General features: G+C 43.1%; 1 protein-coding gene across 3 annotated transcripts in view; it reads left to right on the forward strand.

The window, feature by feature from the left end:
• LOC5571731 (serine-rich adhesin for platelets) overlaps nucleotides 1-19,724 on the forward strand; it is a 60,092-nt gene that overhangs the window by 34,817 nt on the left and 5,551 nt on the right. For 2 of the 3 annotated variants that reach the window (XM_021845043.1, XM_021845042.1), the window contains 3 exons: nucleotides 2,013-2,202; nucleotides 2,276-2,459; nucleotides 2,531-8,815. In XM_021845043.1, coding sequence (XP_021700735.1) covers nucleotides 2,014-2,202; nucleotides 2,276-2,459; nucleotides 2,531-8,815 — 6,658 coding nt within the window. In that variant the 5' untranslated portion in view covers nucleotide 2,013. The remainder of the gene's footprint in view (nucleotides 1-2,012; nucleotides 2,203-2,275; nucleotides 2,460-2,530; nucleotides 8,816-19,724) is intronic. The other variant, XM_021845044.1, reaches the window with a different exon arrangement.

Genomic DNA, 19,724 nt, shown 5'->3' on the forward strand with positions numbered 1-19,724 from the left:
TTTGTTTGCTTCGCGGACGACATGGATATTATTGGGAGAAAATTTGAAACGGTGGCAGATTTGTTCACCCGCCTGAAACGCGAAGCAACAAGAGTCGGGCTAATGGTGAATGCGTCGAAAACAAAGTACTGGTTGGCGGAACTGAGCGCGACAGGGCCCGCCTAGGAAGCAGTGTTACGATAGACGGGGATACCTTCGAGGTGGTGGACGAGTTCGTCTACCTTGGATCCTTGTTGACGGCTGACAACAATGTTAGTCGGGAAATACGAAGGCGCATCATCAGCGGAAGTCGTGCCTACTATGGGCTCCAGAAGAAACTGCAGTCAAGAAAGATTCACCCCCGCACCAAATGCACGATGTACAAAACGCTCATAAGACCGGTAGTCCTCTATGGGCATGAGGCGTGGACTATGCTCGAGGAGGACTTGCAAGCTCTTGGGGTTTTCGAACGCCGAGTGCTAAGGACGATCTTCGGCGGCGTGCAGGAGAACGGCGTGTGGCGGCGAAGGATGAACCACGAGCTCGCTCAACTCTACGGCGAACCCAGTATCATGAAGGTAGCTAAAGCTGGAAGGATACGCTGGGCAGGGCATGTTGCAAGAATGCCGGACAACAACCCTGTAAAGATGGTGTTCGCCACGAATCCGGTCGGAACAAGAAGGCGTGGGGCGCAGCGAGCTAGGTGGATGGACCAGGTACACCAGGACCTGGAGAGCGTGGGTCACAGTCGAGGATGGAGAGAAGCGGCCATGAACCGAGGGAATTGGCGAAATATTGTTGGCGAGGCTTTATCAAGATAATTGATGTAAAGCCAAATAAGTAAGTAACCTTTCGATAGCATATCCCAACACCCACAAACTATGCAAACATTGTCAACATAATCATAAAACTTACTGTTATAAACTCGATTTTCAAAACGGCCAATAACCGTTTTTTTCCAAATCATTCATTGGCCTTCTGCTCGAAACGGCCAATTATCAGTTCTCTCTCCATCAAGAGGGCCTACAATCGGAAAATTTCGCAAACTGTCATTGCCCTTAGCATGGTGAGAGGCCAATGACTCTCTTGCTCGTTCATTGAAAACCAAAAGGGCCAAGCCTTGGGCCAATCACGCAAATAAAATTCAATTTGGCCAATAAAAAAGGCCCATGCCTTGTTAAAAATCTAAAATGGTCCAAACTCATCATTTTTTCCAGTTTTCAGAATAAAATCGATTATTAACGTGTACTATTATTTAATCGTCACTCAACGAGCAAGAAATCACATTGATTGATTCGAATACTGAGAAATAGGAATTGCCTATGTGGTGAACAATATTCGAATCGAATTTTCTCAGAATCAACGATCTGAGGATTGGCCCTTTTGAATGGTTACACGAGAGTAGAGCTAATCCAAAAGTATCATGGTGATTGATGTGTTGAATTAAACCAAGAGTATGATCCATTCAATAGAACATGCTGATACTAAACGGACATATTTTCTGATAACGAAATTTTTAGCCCTTGGTTAGTTAATCTCGGATAATAATACCTATAAAAGCCGCACAAACATTTTCGTCTGTTTTTGTATTAATGTGCATTGCATTTGCTTTTGAAATGTTCTATTTTGTGGTTCTATTTTTTGTTATTATTCTTATTGATTTTATTTGTGAAACTTTCAGTCCGTGGCTGATTCGTCTCAGCTAACTTTGTGTGTATCACTATTCACATACTAGGCTAGTTTATTATGAAGATCAGACCAATGTTTCTACCATTATCAATAACGCAGATAAACAAATAATATGAAGATCTGATGAATTTGCTTTCAAAGGCTATTTATTCAAATCCTCTTGTTCGTTTATCTGGGACAAAACTATATCTTTAAATTATATGTGTAGTTGTACAGTTTTTAACAAAGCTCCATTTCAATGTTTGAATACCGAAATTGGTGGTTAGTCAAAAAATGTACTTTTACACTGTTTATTCATGAAAACAATAATTAAATGCTAAATATTAAACGTTTATCTTTCCCAGAATGGCGGCCGATAGCGACGGTGATCAACAGAGCAGTTCCAACAACATCAGCAGCACGCTAAAGGCGGTTGTCATTTGCGAGGGAAACCTCCATGATCCCGATTTTCAGTCGCGATTAGACTGTCTGGTCGCGAAACTTACCTCGCTGGTCGATGAACCAGCGGACAACGGAAAGCTTAAAGTGGACAAGGTAGAGTTTAATCTGAGTTGGATTAGTTTATCAGCTTCATCTCACCGGTTGTTTTGTCTTCACACATTCGCAGGTGGAGCCATGGAACAGCGTGCGTGTCACTTTGTCCATTCCCAAGGAAGCAGCTGTAAAGCTACGAAAGCTTGCTGCCGAAGGGAACAGTGCACTGCGAGCCCTCGGTATATTGTCTGTGCAGCTGGAAGGAGACACCGTGTTATCACTCAGGCTTGTGGGACAAGAAATCGTTTTGAGAACGGGTATGTTTCACATTAAGTTGCATTTGTTTAGCGGTTGCAGAACTGACTTTATCTCTTTTGTATTCGTTTAGATAACTCTACCACGGCGGGACCAAGTTCTGGCAGTAGTGCATCGAGTGGCTTAGGAGAGTTGACCAGGATACTCTCCCAGCAGCAGCAGCAGCAACAACATACTCAGTTGCAACAGGGGCATCAACCATCATTGCCACAAGATGCTGTAGCCGGCCCTTCGAAAGCTACTCCTCCCATGCAGCCAAAACCAATCGCCTCAGTTGCCACCACGACGGCTACGATGGTAAATGGTCCTCTAGCAGCGGAAGGCACCGTCTTCAAGTCCCCGAACACAATATGTCCGATGGACGGCAAGCTCCCTGCACACGTGCCAAATGTGGTGGAAAGCAATGAATATCCTTTCGAAAGCATGACGCAAGCCAGGGTCATTCAGCGAAGAGAAAACACCCTCGGGATGGGCCCCACAGCGGGTCCGAGTGGGACCGTTAAATCATCGTTGTTGCCCGGTGGAAGTCATTTCGTGGCACCAAATCCGCCGCCTCCACCTCCTCCACCATCGTACCAAACGGCAATAGCCACGGTTAAGAGTGGACCATCTACAGGATCGGTCGGAACCACAGGAACGGTTGGAAACGTAGCAATGACTAGTCCTTTGTTGGTGAATTTGCTCCAAAATGAAAGCGCTATCTCGCAAATAGCTGCGGCTGGAGCACCAAAGCCAGCCCCGATCGTGAAACAAGAACTAATAGCGACCAGTGGGAAGGGTTCAAGTACGATGAAAGCCTCCGGCGTAACAGGAATTGCGTCAAATTCTACTGTAGTGAATGCTATTAACGATAATGAACACAGTGTGAATGATAGTGGTCACCAGAAAACGTCGTGTATTGTGACAAACAATAATAATCCAGTGAATCCAGTGAGCGCAAACAGTGGTTGCGCCACAATAACAGTGGCACAGACGATATCTACTACTGTGACCTCAAATAGTGTCGTGAATCCCCAACAGACAATATTAGTGAACAATAGCAACACTGGTGTTATGCCGATGACGACCGGAGCAGTTGTAACCGGACCAACGATCAGTGCTAATGCTAATCTTAGCATTACAACAAACAGTAGTAACATAAACAATACCGCTAGTAACAATCAGAATGTTTTAAATGTGTCGCCTTCTCTAGTAACTCCACCAATGTCAGTGCCTTCTTCACATAAAAATGTTAGTGTACAACAACAGCAGCAGCAACAGCAACAACAACCAAGATTTAATCTCGGCCCCAGTGGGGCTACCGTAGTAAGGCCTTCCACTCAGCAACCCGTAAGACCGCAGTTGGCCGGAGCTGGAATTGTGCATCAGCAGCAAGAACTGCATAGACCACCCCCTCCATCGCAACCACAGCAAACGCATTCCCAGTTAAGCTTAAGTCGGTTTCCAATCCAACAGCAAAACGTTTCCTTCAGGCAGCCATCAGCACCTCAGACATCGCAACAACAGCCATTCAATCCTCGCTGGACTGCACCTGCGCACTCCATGGATTCTGCCACCAATTCCAGCTACCAGGAATTCACCCGGTATCAGATGCAATACAACCTAAGTCAGCAACAATTGGTCAAACATCCCCAATCCGGTGCAACTGGTGGTGACCTACTGGGACTTCCCGATCTACCCGATTTGGGGAAGAACGATCTGGATTCATTACTACCAACGTTAAACTCTGCCGATCTGGAGGGTGCTCTTCTAGATGGGCTGGACCTTGATCTCGAGCAACCTCTTACTTCAGCCGGAACGCTTGCAAAGACCGAACGAAGGTGGAAGCAACAGTTTCTCATCAATCCACTGACCGGTGATCTTGAGGAAACACAAGTTGAGGAAACTGAAGAGAACGACGAGGACGCGATGAAAAATTTCCCGGAATTCCATTCGGAAATGTCGAACTCGTTGTATTCTGACGATGATACTTCGTGTAGTACGGGCTTTTCGAAATTCACATCTGACGTCAGCGACACGGAACGATCAAACACGATGGATGGAGCTTCTTCTAGTGTGATTACTAACCCAACGTCTGGAGTGATAAGCGCATCGTTGGGGAAGTTAGGAAAACCGGTCAAGTTGAAGAAGGATAAGCTTAAGGACGGAACGAAAAGTTCCGTTAAAAACAAGGAGAAGAAGCCCCGGGAGAAGAAATCGTCCTCCTTAAAGCAAGTCAAGACGAAAGCGAAAATCGTTGCCTCTGAGAGCGGAGGTGAATCTCCCGGTAGTCAAGAAAAAATCAAACTTAGACTGAAACTTGAAAAGTCAGAAGCTATCAGTGTAAGTTTGGTGCATTCTAATCCGATGATCAGCGGTGTCGGAAGCAGTGGTTTGACCAGTAGTAAAAAAGTGCAATCATCACAAGTGCTAGGAGGGACTCCCGGAACGCTTAGCGGAATGGGAAGTGTTTCCAATCCAACGGGGGTAAATATTGGTTCGACGTTATTGCAAACGTCATTGTCATCGAGTTCGCTCTCTTCTTCCTCATCGTCCGTACCTGTTGGCAGTGTTACGCCACAACCATTGCATCATTCACTGTCCCAGCCAGCTCTCGGCAGTAGTTTTGCCGGTACAAATAACAGTGCCGGTATCAGCAGCGGTAGTAGTCCAAACCTGCAAACGCAATCTCCCGCTGGCGAGGAGCTTCGAGTACCCCCTTTACACATTAGTTTACGAGGAAAAAACTCTGTGGTGATCAAGAACTCGAAAAAGGATCGGAAAAAGAGTCAAAGTGGGGGTGAGGAGGACAGTGATGGAAACAATTTCCAGCTCAGTAGGAAAAGCTCGATAAAGCGGAGTAGCCATTCCACGGATAGTCGTCTAACGGTAGTAATGACAAGTGATGCCAGCATACGATTGAAACTCGATGAATCTGCGTCATCTATCGTGTCCGGACCTTCTTCAATGCCATCCTCACCGAATCATCACAACCACAATAGTATTGGAAACAGTGGAAATAGTAGTGCAGTATCTACACTCGCTGCTGTGGCCGGTCTCAAAGTAAAATCGAATAAACCAGAAGATCTGAATCAATCATTGACACCCAATGAGCTCTTGAGCTCCGATCATCATCATAAACGATCAGCACCGGACTTAGTTTTGAGCCCCAACGGCATGATGTGTCCTGAGAAGAAGCGTCGACTCAGCACCGGTCCCAATGCAAACCAACAGCATAATGAAGAGTCGAGTATGAGTGCAAGTCACAGTAGTAGTAATGCAGCCACCAGTATAAATGAAATCAATGAAATCTACGAGACACTGATCTCCTCCACTGCAAGTGGACCTATCGGATCGACAAATGTTGGCACGTTGCCTCATTCGTCTCTGTTAGCAGCGGCAACATCGTCAGCAAAAAACTTGAAGAGCTCCAGCACGAACAACAGTATCAACAACAGCGCGTTTGGCAAATGCATTAGCAACAATAAGAACACAGTAAAGCCAGCGCAGTCGAGCCCTACGACGTCGTCCGTGTCATCGCCTGGAGCTCTGGCAGCTGCATCAAATACTAAGAGCTCGACGCAGTCCTCAAAACAGCCATCGTCATCCCCTTCGGCGGAAACAGCGAAAAGTGGTAAACCACCGGGGAAAAGCGATTCCGATGTTGCCACTGGGGATACAGATGGGAAGGACAATGAAAGTAATAAGACAAACAGCAATACCGCAACTACTACCTCAGGTACAGAAGTGTCCATCAATCAGCGAATAAACAACACCCATCTGCATCATCACAATCGTCCGCCGGAAAAAGCTGGTGATTCTCCTGCAATTTCCTTAGAACAATCCCTCAATCAGCAGCAACCTCCAACAATAGCAAGTGCCAGTGGGCATCTTTTGACGCAAGGAGTACGCGGATCTCCGGGATCTCAAGCACAAGGCGAAGACAGTGGCATAGAATCCATGGATGCTTTATCGGAGAAAAGTCCTCATCAACTGTCGCACAGTCCACAGGGAAATGAACCGAATAAGCTGCTGCGAATGGATAGTCCTAAGGACAAGTCACTACCTGTAGTAGAATCAAAAGAATCATCAAAACATGACTCAAGCGGGAATAACAACAATAATAGTCACACTAATTTGGACGAATACATCCAAATTGAAGCAGAATTAGCTAAGATGGAAGGCATGAACGACATTGCAATTACTGAAAGAACAGCTAAGCTGAATGGAGATCATACGACACTGATGAAACCCAAGCAGCAGGAGCTGGACCTTCTAGGTCATGCCGCGCTACTGAAATATGATGGTGCGAATCTTAGCAAAATTTTGGATGACATAGACGACGATGAGCTTGTTATGTCTGATGATGCTGCTGTAAAGGGGAAAAGTATCGAAGTGTCTTCCAGTGAAAATTCAACCCCCATGCAGCAGGATTCGAAGACGAGTGTGGTCAAAGGAGAAGAGGCAGAAGACTGGCTTGCGGATACGGGAAATAAGCAACAGCAGCAGCAGCAACAACAACAAAAAGGGGAAGCAAATGTTATACTCACTAGTAATAGTAACAATAATCTGACGGATAAGACCGAGATCAAGCTGGATACCACGCAACTCGTGTTGGAGGATTGTTGTAGCAATAAAGAGGTGTTAAGTTTAAAAAGCGAATGTGATAGTAAAATAGTTGAATGTAAAGCTGTAATTAAAAATGATCCTGAGGAGGCTATCGTTAGTAATATAAAGGAAGAACAAAGCTGTAATAAAAACAGCACTAATCATAGCAGTAATGATAGCAGTAGTAGCAATTCCATGAAATCAAAACCAGTGATTACGCCGGAAGCGGATGAGAAACCTAAACCGGTGGAAGTAGCTGCACCCATAGTAAAGAAAGAAGTCGTTGCAGATGGTGCAGCTGCTGTTGTCGAGCCAAAGCCACGACATGAGCAACCTCCTCTCTACAGCTATTCTAGTGAAAAAGCTCGTGAGCGACGATCAGCTGCTAATTGCACTACTTCCAATCAATCACCCGCGCCGGTTGTTGAGATAATAGATTTGGATGATTCTGGTAAATCTGCTGAACTTGAAGCTCCGCATGAACCCGATCAACCTCAACAGCAGCAACAACAAAACAAAGAGATTCATTCACCGTTGTCAATCGATATACCTTTGCATCCGGATTCGGCTGAACATCGAATAAGGACGCGAGCTTCGAGTAAACTTGAAAGTCCCCTGGAGCCACCTAGGCAAAGTCCATCTATCGATTCACCTGCTGCTGAGAGACTAAAAAACACCTTGAAACAAGCCACGATTGTCTCGAATACGCCAACACCAACAGCTGCCGCCAGCGGAGATCGGTTAAGTCCGAAAACCCTGCCAAAAACTGGTAAAAGGAAACGTCAAGGATCAGAAAGCTCAACACAGTCCTGCGTCAGTGATGACATTCTTCCGAGTCGAACAAAGAAGCCCAGAAAAGCTGCAGCTGCAGCGGTCGCCGTTACGGAAAGGCAGAAGAAAAATGTTGCAGTTCGTAGTGCACAACAAAGAAGAACCGCAACGGAAACGCCTCCGACGCCGAATACACAGGCTACACCGGCTACTGTTGCAGCGGTTGAAGATTCTTCGGACAGCGATGAGCCATTGATAGAAATTGCGGGTAAATTTCGAAATTCTAAACTAACTAAAACAAGTTCTTCTTCTACTACCACTTCTCCTACCACTTGTACTACTACTTCGACTACAACAACATCATCAACCTACTCCTCATCCTCCCCTACAACAGGTGCCAGTTCGGGATCTTCGTCTACGGCAGCCTCAGGGTCGTTAGATAAAGAAAAAGTACTTCGCAACCATAAGGCGTCGGCCGGATTGAAAACAGGTGGCACTTCGCAAAACAATTCATCGCCAGCTTCACACAATAGCGGTGGTTCGAGTAGTTCGACGAACTCTCATAAATCTAACGCTCATTCCAGTAGATCTGCTGCCGCCCATAATGCACCTGCGGTACCCTCGAGTACAAACGCATCAGCAGCAACATCGTCCGACGAGAAAATTAGTACTCGAAGAAGTAATCGCATGACTACGTCAACTCTTTCGACCGCCGCTATGAACAGCAAAGCGAAAGCCAATGCTACGCATAATACTTCGGCAGCAGCGAGTGGCAATGCAGAGAACCATCGAGACTCGACTCACTATCAGAATGCAGTAGGTCACCATAAAAACAATCACGCGAACCATCAGCACACGTCGGCTGGTAGCGGTTCCAAAGGGATTGCCATCGCTGCTGATGGCAAGGGCACTGGTTCGGGTGCTAGTGGTTCCACAACGACTATGAACGATGCATCGTCTACCCCAGTGTCGGAAGTGAGGCGGAAAACGAGAAGTGCCGGTAAGTCCACAGCAGATTATCATGTAAATCGAACGATCAAGTTAGGGTTGAAACTATACCCCAAGACAATGAATTTTGCAAGCGACTGTTTGACATAAATACATTTGATATCATGATCGGACATTTGGTATCGTGGACATTACTCATAACATTATTTGGTATTATGGACAGCTTGATAACTTCCATAAACGCATTTGTAATAGATTATGGAAAATAATCTGTAATAGCATTTCCAATAGAACGTTTAGGATGAGGATTGCACCATATTTCTAACACCAGTTTGTCATTGTTTTGTAGATATGATATATAATTCCTTGCTTTCTTGCAACTCCTTCGGTTCCGAAACCCTTCTTAGCTTGAAGAACTAACAGAAAATCGTGCCTCAGCTGTTAAGTCCAGTTTTCCACATGGCACCTTCAAGTGCAATATTGAACAGAAAGCACAAAATTCCATCTTGTCGTTGTCGTAGTCTTCGGCGGAATTCGAACGGATTGGAGTGTTCGCCAGAGCTCTTCACGCAGTTTTGCACACCATCCAACGTTGCTTTAATCAATTTGGTGAGCTTCCCGGGAAGGCTTTCATAGCTCTACACGGTCAATACCGTCGTATGCCGCTTTGAAATCGATTGAAATTTCTAGAGAATTTGCGGCGCTGAAAAGATCTGGGAGCTTGTTGGTTTTCTCTGTCCGCTGTACTGACGTAGCCATCACCTTTGCTGTCCTGACTTTCTATGCCTGCGCTCTCTGCATCATTCAGGTGTTCATCGTAATGTTGCTTCCATCGTTCGTCAGTTTGTCGTTGTTTTGTAGATATGGTACATAATTCCTTGCTTTGTTGCAACTGACGGGGTTGGTGGTCTGATGGCTACCGCTTCTGCTTCATATGCAGAAGGTCATGGGTTCAATCCCAGACCCGTCCCTTTCCTCGTACTTTGTAGTTGTATATCTCTCACTTGCTTCTATCTTCCATTCTGAATATATCACACTCAAACTATTCGTTCATAGCAAACGCTAGAACCAGAGACGGACAAGAAACCATTTCCCTAACGCTTCCTACTTCCACGCGCACGCCTTTCTTACGCCTGATACATAGAGGCAGTCTGTTAACCACAAAAGCAAACCTCTCTGCCATGCCTTTCCCCCTATCCATACACTCCCGCATGAACTGGCGTGGATGCAGTGGAATATACGGTCTACGTGGGAGCCAGTTCAATGCATCATCAATTCCTCCCCCTTCCCCTCATTGGTCTGCATTCTGACGTGGCAGGTGCCATTGTTGCCTAAAAATAGAAGATCACCAGCACTTATACACTGAGGATGCCTGTTAGTCGCAAGCAGTCATTCGGTTGGTTCCTTGTGTAAGTGCAGCTGATCTGGCGATACTGGAGTGCATCCACGGGCGGCCAATCAAGCTCAAGCTCAAGCTCATAATTCCTTGCTTTGTTGCAACTCCTCCGCTGCCCATAACTGCATAACAGTCACATTCGACATTTTTAACAAATTGGAGTTAATACCATGGAGAGTCATCAAATGATAAATACTTTCGATCAACTTACTAAAATCTGTGAGATTGTTCTAGAAAATTCGAAAAAAATACCGAGTTGTTTTGTCACATTGGCAATTGTAACCGTATAAAAGTCACATTGAGATTATAAATGAGCCTCATAATGTAGTAGCAACGAAATTTCTATCAGAATTATTTTCTGACTATTCACCCAATATGCGATATGAGTTGTACAAAATGTCAGCCTCATACAAGCTCTTTTGAATTCTTAGTGATTTTTTGAAATTTTAGTTTCCTCCCATACTGCAGAAAAATGCAAACTTGGTATCCCATGTACTCAATGCCTACTTTTGTCGAATGTTACAAATATGCAGTTATGGGCAGTCCGGTTTCGAAAGGGTTTCGGAACCAGAAGAGTTGTAAGAAAGCAAGGATTTATATACAAATTTCACACCACAACGACAAACTGACGCGAGACCATCAAAAGATCTACTTTCTGTTAGTTCACAAAGCTAAAAAGGGTTTATTCTTTGTGAACTAACAAAAAGTTTAAAACCGAACAGAACGTTAATGGTACTAGTTTTCAGTTAAGTGCGTTGAAATCGTAATCTGACCCTTTATCTGTATCTTCTGCGTTATTCAGATGTTCCTTGTAGTGCTGCTTTCACCTTTTGATTACCACACGTTCTTTCGCCAAGATGCTCCCTTGTTTAGATTGTTCCGGCGTCGGTAAAATGCATCGTTGATAACATAATTTTGGGCGATAAGTTCTAACGCTGGTTTCAAGTCCATCGTCCATCGACAAAACCGTGGTGGATTTGCGATTATGTCTGCTGTTCTTCTTCTTTCTGGCATTACGTCCCCACTGGGACAGAGCCTGCTTCTCAGCTTAGTGTTCTTATGAGCACTTCCACAGTTATTAACTGAGAGCTTACTGTGCCAATGACCATTTTTGCATGCGTATATCGTGTGGCAGGTACGAAGATACTCTATGCCCTGGGAAGTCGAGAAAATTTCCAACCCGAAAAGATCCTCGACCGGTGGGATTCGAACCCACGACCCTCAGCTTGGTCTTGCTGAATAGCTGCGCGTTTACCGCTACGGCTATATGGGCCCCTGCTGTCTGCTGTTGGGGGACCATTATTCTAATGAGCGTCGAAATCATTTAGTCGTAGGAAGTTCTTGACCGTCAGCCGGTGGGCACCGATCGTTTGATTTATTGCTTCTTTAATCTTCCGTCGATAGGCTACCACTCGCTCACGTTAGTTGCGGTATTTTTACTATGTATGTAATCTTTACTTTGTGACCGAACGATTCGTAATTTTCCAGGAGTTCGTTGTGCTGCTCCGGAGATGCTTCTCCAAGCCATACGCTCTCAGAATCTTCCAGTTGGCGACGTTTCAGGTAGATTCGCACCATTATCTTCAGGATGCAGTTAAATTTGCCTGGCCAGCTTGAGCTTTTAAATCTTCTGATAATCTTGACGTCGTAGCTTGGGCAGCGGTCGTACTCGCGTTCGAGCTGCGCGTAAAATTAGTCCTTGTCATCATCAGTGCTTCTGGAGTGTCGGCTCGTTGATTATGGTAAAGTTAAAGAATCGGCCTTTAATTTTCAACTTGCTCATTCTTTCGTTGTTGTTCACGTGTATTGCCGCAGCTCTCGTAGATGGTATGATTACCTGTAAGGTGAAGATGAATTGAAGCCAAACTTCCGTGCCAAGAGCACGGATCTGGAGAACCAAACATCTGTTCAAGCTGAAAACTTAATCGGTTTGTTCACTAGCTGGTAGTGACCAACCGATTAGGTTTTCAGCTCAAACGGGTGTTTGGTTCTCCAGATCCGTGCTCTTGAATATTTGAAGTTTGGCTTCGATTCATCTTCACCTTAAACGTTCGCACCATTGCTCCAACACACCTCCTGCAACGCTACAATTCCGGAACCGTAGACCTTGAGACTGTGCGTGTGCTTTCGATGAAGTTGAGAGATTTGCAGTTGCACGTACCAAGTTTCCAATCGCTGGTCCAATTCCGTCGCTTTCGTCGCATTTTCTTCGATGTTCCTGCGCTGATGTATTTTTACCAACCCCCTGAAGTAAGCGCTAGTTCTTGAAGCCTGCCACTATTTGCGTGGCGCTAGTGCTATGTGAACAAAATTTGACGTTGCCCTATCAAACCCCACGCTGTAGCGACAAATGTCGCATGAGTAAAATCTTTTATCATTACGCATAGCAAAATGTGGCTAAATTATCTTGCGAATATAGAAAATTGGAAAACATTATACACACTTAACATCAGATTGATAAGTGAAATATAAATGTCGCATCCGAAGACGAGTGTGTTTCGTGCTTAAATCGGTATTCCAAATCCAGTCCAGTCGTTCGTTACTTTCAGTGCCATTCAGGTGTTCGTCGAAGTGCTGCTTTCACCTTTCAATCACCTCACGCTCGTCCGTCATGATGCTCCCTTCCTTATCCCTGCACATCTCGGCTCGCTTCTAAGCTTCTGATAGCACTTTCCTAAAACGGGGTAACTTTGACAGTTTTTTCGAAGAAAACTTGAATATTAGTGCATGTTGTTTCGAAGAATTATCATTTATATTTTTAAAACAAGTACTGGCATCCTAGCTATCGATTGTAGTTTATAGATTGCCAAAAGATTTATTTTGAATGGATATATAATTTTTCATATAATCGAAAGTCGGTTCTCTGTTTTGGGGTAACTTTGATAATGGAGTATAAATCGAACAAAATTGAATGCATTCCGGAACATTTATAGGACGTTGCATACCTCTAGACGTTTAACACTATATGGAAATTTTTGACTTTGATTACAAAAATGATCCCAGTTTGTAAAAATGGTTTTCGCTAATAGATTTGACTCCGAATTCATGTTCTACTACAACTAGGCTGTCAAGGATACTGACGAACTCATTATGACTTCAACAAATAGTGATCGTAGAACAGATTGTTTGTGAGCGTTTCAAAAATGCCAACATTTTATAATTTTTTAATATGTACATGTAAATCCTCAAATGAACTTGATTCCTACGAAAATAGCTTTGACATGAGGTGCTATACTAATACTCTTTACTTTTGTATTCGTTTTGCTTAACTAATTAACAGAAACTTTGTTATTTCGTTAAGTATATTGTGGATCTCGCACTATCAAAGTTACCCCGTTTTACGGTACGTGTATCTTGTTGTCCCCCTAATTATTCTGAGGGCCTTAGTGCACAGTTTAGCTTAGAGTCATTCTCTGGCACTCGGACGATAATCAGCTGCCACTGACATGGGAAACTGAAGCTGTTGCGAGCCGCTCCAGGTTTGCAGAAGCAACCCCCTCTTCCCTGTCAGCATACGACCAAAGTTCCCACCGGGTTTGGTTATCCGATCTTCCCTAAGGTTACACGTACTCCGGCCAGTACCACGAGAAGGTAGGGATAGGATTTGCTGGGCAGAATGCTAAGCACTACACAAATGGGTCTATTTTATTCCTTCTGGTACGCGAAGTAGCAATGGTACGCCATGCTTAGCATTTAACAATATTCTTCCAAAATATGCCTGTTTTTGATGAAAACATAATTGTTGTTGATCCAGACCCCCTTTTGGGGTAGCCCTGTCTTGTTGAAGTATGAAAATTGTACGCACTAAATATATTTTCACCTCACGTTGACGACTAGCTTAGATCAACAAATGGGAGCGAGTCGAAGTCGTCTCAGCTTGTTAGACTCACAGAATAAGTGTCGGTAATCGATAAGAACACTTTTGGCCATTAGTGCATGAATTCGTAAACAGCAATTGACTTGACTGGGTTAGGTCTAGGTTGAACATTAATGCTTTTGCTCTCCTATGTTTATTAGTGAGAGGGGAACAGATCTGAGAGTAACTTTGGTCGGTGATGCGATCCATGGATAAGAAGAATAAATACGACTCTTACTTAAAACTAGTTTTGCATTTTTGCCTCGAAACAAAAACTTTTCGATAGAAACTTAAAAAAATACGCCGACATCCATAATGTCAAACCATTCAAATTATGTTTTTAGTAATGGCGAAAAGAGAAAAATATAGGAGGAAGTCCTCTATGGCCGGACAGTTTGAATTTTCCAAAAACGAATAATGATATCAAGATTTTAGTATTCCAGGATTATATCGTACACCCCCGTTAATTTGAACGATACCTCATGCAAACCATCGGGGTTCATTTTTAATTTGAACATCTAGTCACCCTAGAAACGTGTTTCTGGTCACCTCTTTCACTGTTTTGTTTTGATTCTGCGTTCCGTTCCACAGCGTTTCATTGCACTTTACTCCGTTCCATGAGCTAAATGACGTTTGAGCCATTTTTAATCTGAACGATGTGCAAATTAGCAGGGTACAAATTAAAAAGTGTTCAGATTAAATGTGGTAAAACCAACGGGGGTACCCGGTACCAAATTACATTTTTGCAGTGTATACAAACTATGACGTTTTCATGTTGAAACGTAAACAAACAGTAGCTGTTAAAATTTCACTCTGATACGATCTACCAAAAAAATGTGAAGCGAGAAAATTTCATACAAGTGTAGCAACAAATGTTTCATATAATTTAAGCTGAATTGCCTCCGTACGTTGACTTCAGTGAGTTAAAAAAAAAACTAATTTATAATTCGCTTTTTTCATAAATGTAGGGTACAAAAAAGCAACACAAATAAAGCATAAACAACAAAACTTTCGGTTCTTGGAGGCCTTAAGGACATATAGGAAGGAATCCCTATCATGGCAGTGAAAATGGCTTCCACACTCATACAAACACATTTGCCGGCGGTTCACATTTTTTCTCAAAATATTTGACTTACCTAATATTAATCACTCTCAAATTGCTAAGTGGACATCAGAGCACTGTTATGTTATCATTATTGTAGTTTTGGCAACCGATAACTAGCTAAATTTCACAAACCGTGCTCTATTTCAACACGAACGACGAACATTCCTTCGTTTGTTTACACTTACTCACCCGCTAACGAAGAATACTTTTCGCCCAATTTTATCATTTCCGCTACACGTAGAACACCATACTCAGTTTACTTTCGTTAATTAATTATTGAAGAACACCTTCTCATTGATTTCTGATGGATACAATATAAAACTTCACAGAACCGTGCTCAAAACAATTACCCGATCGCAAATTTCCGTTTTTTTTATTTTTCTAATTTCAAGTCGGCTGCCCGCTTACAATGCTGTCAAGAATGGTGATAGCTACGTATGACATCAAGCAATATTATTCAGTATATATGAAAAAGACTGAAACTGATACCGGCATTACTGGTAACGGCGTCTTATAGAGCTTAGTGACATTTGAACATACGTAGACTAGCATACGCTCGTCATACACAGTTTGTTTTTGTTTTCCTCAAAGAAACTTGCACACGCTTTCCAGACTCATCAAAATGCATATGGAAATTTTACCCAATTTGAAAACTTTATACCCGGATTCTGGGTGTTTTTCGAGCCAGAGTGCATATTGTTTTCCTCTAAGGTTCACAACTACATCTACACTAGGGCACCCATACCATTGGGCGTGATAACCACTATTAAGGTACCGCGGGGCAAGTGGGTAATGGATTTCGCATAGGTGGGATTCTTCAAATTCTAGAGACTTTCAATTAAAACAAATGAGGTCATGTATATTTTTAGCTTGACTCCCATCAAATATAAGCAGCATGCTGCAATTTATTTTTACATAAAATTGAAGAAAAAAGTACAGAAAAGTTTTTGAAAAACGTCTCTTTACTTTTCACTTGCCCCTCATGTGGCAATAAATTCATGTTCACGATTCCTATTACCTTTAACATTTGTTAAGGCGTCCCAATGAACAATAACATAAATAACATGTAAACAAAGAACAGTTTATTCTTGTTACTTGAAGTTTTTTCTGTTCAGTTATGTTTGTTTAAATGATTCGACAACATTATAACTGCAACATTTCCAATGGTAGTTCTTACATCATGGGACAGAAATTACATTTCTGCTCTGTAGAATTTTTACCGCTCGTTATTTGTTTTAATGAAAATCGGATTTGACGTCGAATAACTCTTCGGGAGAAATCAAACGGAATCCTCCAATAATGTATTTCGAAACTTTCTTATGTGGGTTTTTTATGTTTTGAACTAGCTTTACATAGACATTCCACGAGATTTGCGTGCGTTTTCTTATATTGGAACTTTTCAATCAACGTCTTCCTTTTAATCGGCTGTCCGAAGTACACATATTAATATCGTAATACTTGGCAACATTTTTTTTAGAGAAATGCCATGATAATAGCTTTTAACGCTTAACAGAACGGGCTGATAATTCAAGAAACACTATACTTGAATTATCAGCACGTTCTGTTATTCTATGATAATTTCGCACCTTATATACTTATAGCTACCTAAAGAGAAAACACAAATTCAATCTTTAATGAGAAACTTTTCACTTGCCCCACGTGAATAGAAAATTGACGGTGTTTCAATTTAGTTATTTTTAGGTCTATGTCGAATAAATTCTAAAACTTTTTTCATTGCAGTTTAAAACTGTCAGAGGGGACAACTTAGAAGTGGTATAGAAAATTATGTTCCGCAACTTTTTTCCGTTTTTTTTTGTTTTATAATGAACAGGTTAACAATCTTTCGCTCTATTATGCAATTATGGTTGAAAAATCTCAGAAATCTCTTACCTATTTTAATGTTCTCAATGACCTCAAAGATTTACGCATGAATTTAAAACGTTAATACTCATATTCAGTAAACTATACCAATTATATTCACTTACCCCATTTACCCACTTGCCCCGCGGTACCTTAATTGTAATTTCACTATTACCAACAAATAAGAGAATATCTTTTGTATACCACTACTTTCAAATGGAAGTTTACGGATTCAAAGGAGTTTCACCTTAAAGAGTGCTGTAAACATGATGGTTTTAAGGCAAATGAGCGCACGAGAAGCAGCCACAAGATATGATGTACAGTCTCTCCATAACTCGATAATGTTAAGTTAAGTTAAGAGATATCGTGTTCTTCTTCTTCTTCTTGGCATTAACGTCCCCACTGGGACAGAGCATGCTTCTCAGCTTAGTGTTCTTATGAGCACTTCCACAGTTATTAACTGAGAGCTTTCTTTGCCTAAGTTGCCATTTTCGCATTCGTATATCGTGTGGCAGGTACGATTATACTCTATGCCCAGGGAAGTCAAGGAAATTTCCATTACGAAAAGATCCTGGACCGATCGGGAATTGAACCCAGACACCTTCAGCATGGCTTTGCTTTGTAGCCGCGGACTCTAACCATTCGGCTAAGGAAGGCCCCAAGAGATATCGTGTTACAGAATACTAAACCAGTGCCAATATGCAATTCAAGGGATCATCGAGGTAGCCATGAACACCAAATCTTACTATGGTTCTCTAACTAGATATTGAGATACGGAGGTCGAGTAAGGGAGAGTTGACTGTACCTAAGAGCACACTTCAACCTTTGAGCTGACAAATAAATTGTGAAGAACTATAAACGCGTTGAATTCCCGAAGACATTTTCATCTGAATACGAGCAACCGCTAATGCAACATAGACGACGACATATGGCGAATCGATCTATGGCGCTGATCAAGAAGGAATTTATGGAACTGACCTATCTTCTTCTTCTTTCTGGCATTACGTCCCCACTGGGACAGAGCCTGCTTCTCAGCTTAGTGTTCTTATGAGCACTTCCACAGTTATTAACTGAGAGCTTACTGTGCCAATGACCATTTTTGCATGCGTATATCGTGTGGCAGGTACGAAGATACTCTATGCCCTGGGAAGTCGAGAAAATTTCCAACCCGAAAAGATCCTCGACCGGTGGGATTCGAACCCACGACCCTCAGCTTGGTCTTGCTGAATAGCTGCGCGTTTACCGCTACGGCTATCTGGGCCCCTTGAACTGACCTATTCTCGCTAATATGCTTCATACGCTGTACGTTATGCAAAGATTGAACCCACAAGGCGTGTGCTGACATACGAAGCACCCCTTTGCATTTTTGTGGGTTTGGTGTAAACTTTGATGGTGAAAATTATAGTGTCCGGGCCAGTGAATCAATTGTCACCCAACCCGCAGCAACAAAGACATTGTCATCTCCTATTCTTGTTGTAACAATTTCTTTCCGCAACACCAGTTTATCATTACTTGGACAGAATATGACAATGATCGATCACAGAAATGTGAGCATTGGGGTATTTTACCTACCACCTGACATGAAGAACGATGCGGATGTTATTCGTTGTCATATTGAGTCAATCGCAGCCGTTCACAACAACCTCTCAGAAAACGACTTAATTCTTCAGTTTGGTGATTATAATCAGTCAGACATCTACTGGGCTGCTGAAGCGGACAATCGTCTCTCTATCGATCTAGATCGCTCTCGTATGTGCCCAGCGAGTTCTGCACTTTTGGATGGGTTTTGCTTCCATGGACTCTCTCAGGTCAACACATTGACGAACACGACAAACCGTACCCTCGATCTCGTCCTCGTCTGTGATACTGTGTTGCCTAATTTCACACTTCTTGCAGCGGCCGAAGCACTCACGACACTTGATGACCATCATCCTGCAATTGAGCTGATAGTCATGTGCCCGTTGCCAGTTACATACGAGATGTCACACGACTACACTGGATTTAACTTCCAAAAAGCTAATTTTGAGTCATTAAATGTCGCATTAATGTCTGTTGACTGGAACCATCTGGATTCGATCCCTGATATTAATGAAGCTGTCGATTTCTTCACGAATTCTGTGCTCCAAGCAGTCACGAATAATGTTCCACCGCGTCGCCCGCCCAGCAAGCCGCCTTGGTCTAACGGTCAATTACGTCTGCTTAGGCGCCGACGTTCTGCTGCCCTTCGGTGCTATTGCAATAATCGATCGCAACAGACAAAATTGGCATTCAATGAAGCAAGTCGTGAGTACAGGAATTATAATGCTTTACTGTATGCTCGCTATAAACGAAGAACGGAACAGAACCTTCGTACGAACCCAAAACAATTTTGGTCGTTCATAAATTCGAATAGGAAAGAAAACGGCCTACCGACATCGATGTACCTAGACGAGCAGTCAGCTGACTGCGCCAGCGACAAATGCGAACTCTTCGCGGCACAGTTCCAACGTGCTTTCAACAATTTCGTTGCTGCGCCATCGCAAGTTCATGTTGCATTGGATGATACTACTCGTGATGTCTTCAGCTATGAAATGTTTGAAATCTCTGAACGAGAAGTAGCAAGTGCGATAACCAAGCTGAAGCCCTCCTACACTCCTGGACCAGACGGGATTCCGCCAGCGCTACTAAAAAGATGCTCAGCGTTGCTTATACCTTTGGTGAAGCTGTTCAATCGTTCACTTGGATGCCGAGTATTCCCACGAAGT

This window comes from Aedes aegypti, chromosome 2 (genome assembly GCF_002204515.2).
Source record: "Aedes aegypti strain LVP_AGWG chromosome 2, AaegL5.0 Primary Assembly, whole genome shotgun sequence".
Classification (NCBI taxonomy): Eukaryota; Metazoa; Arthropoda; class Insecta; order Diptera; family Culicidae; genus Aedes; species Aedes aegypti.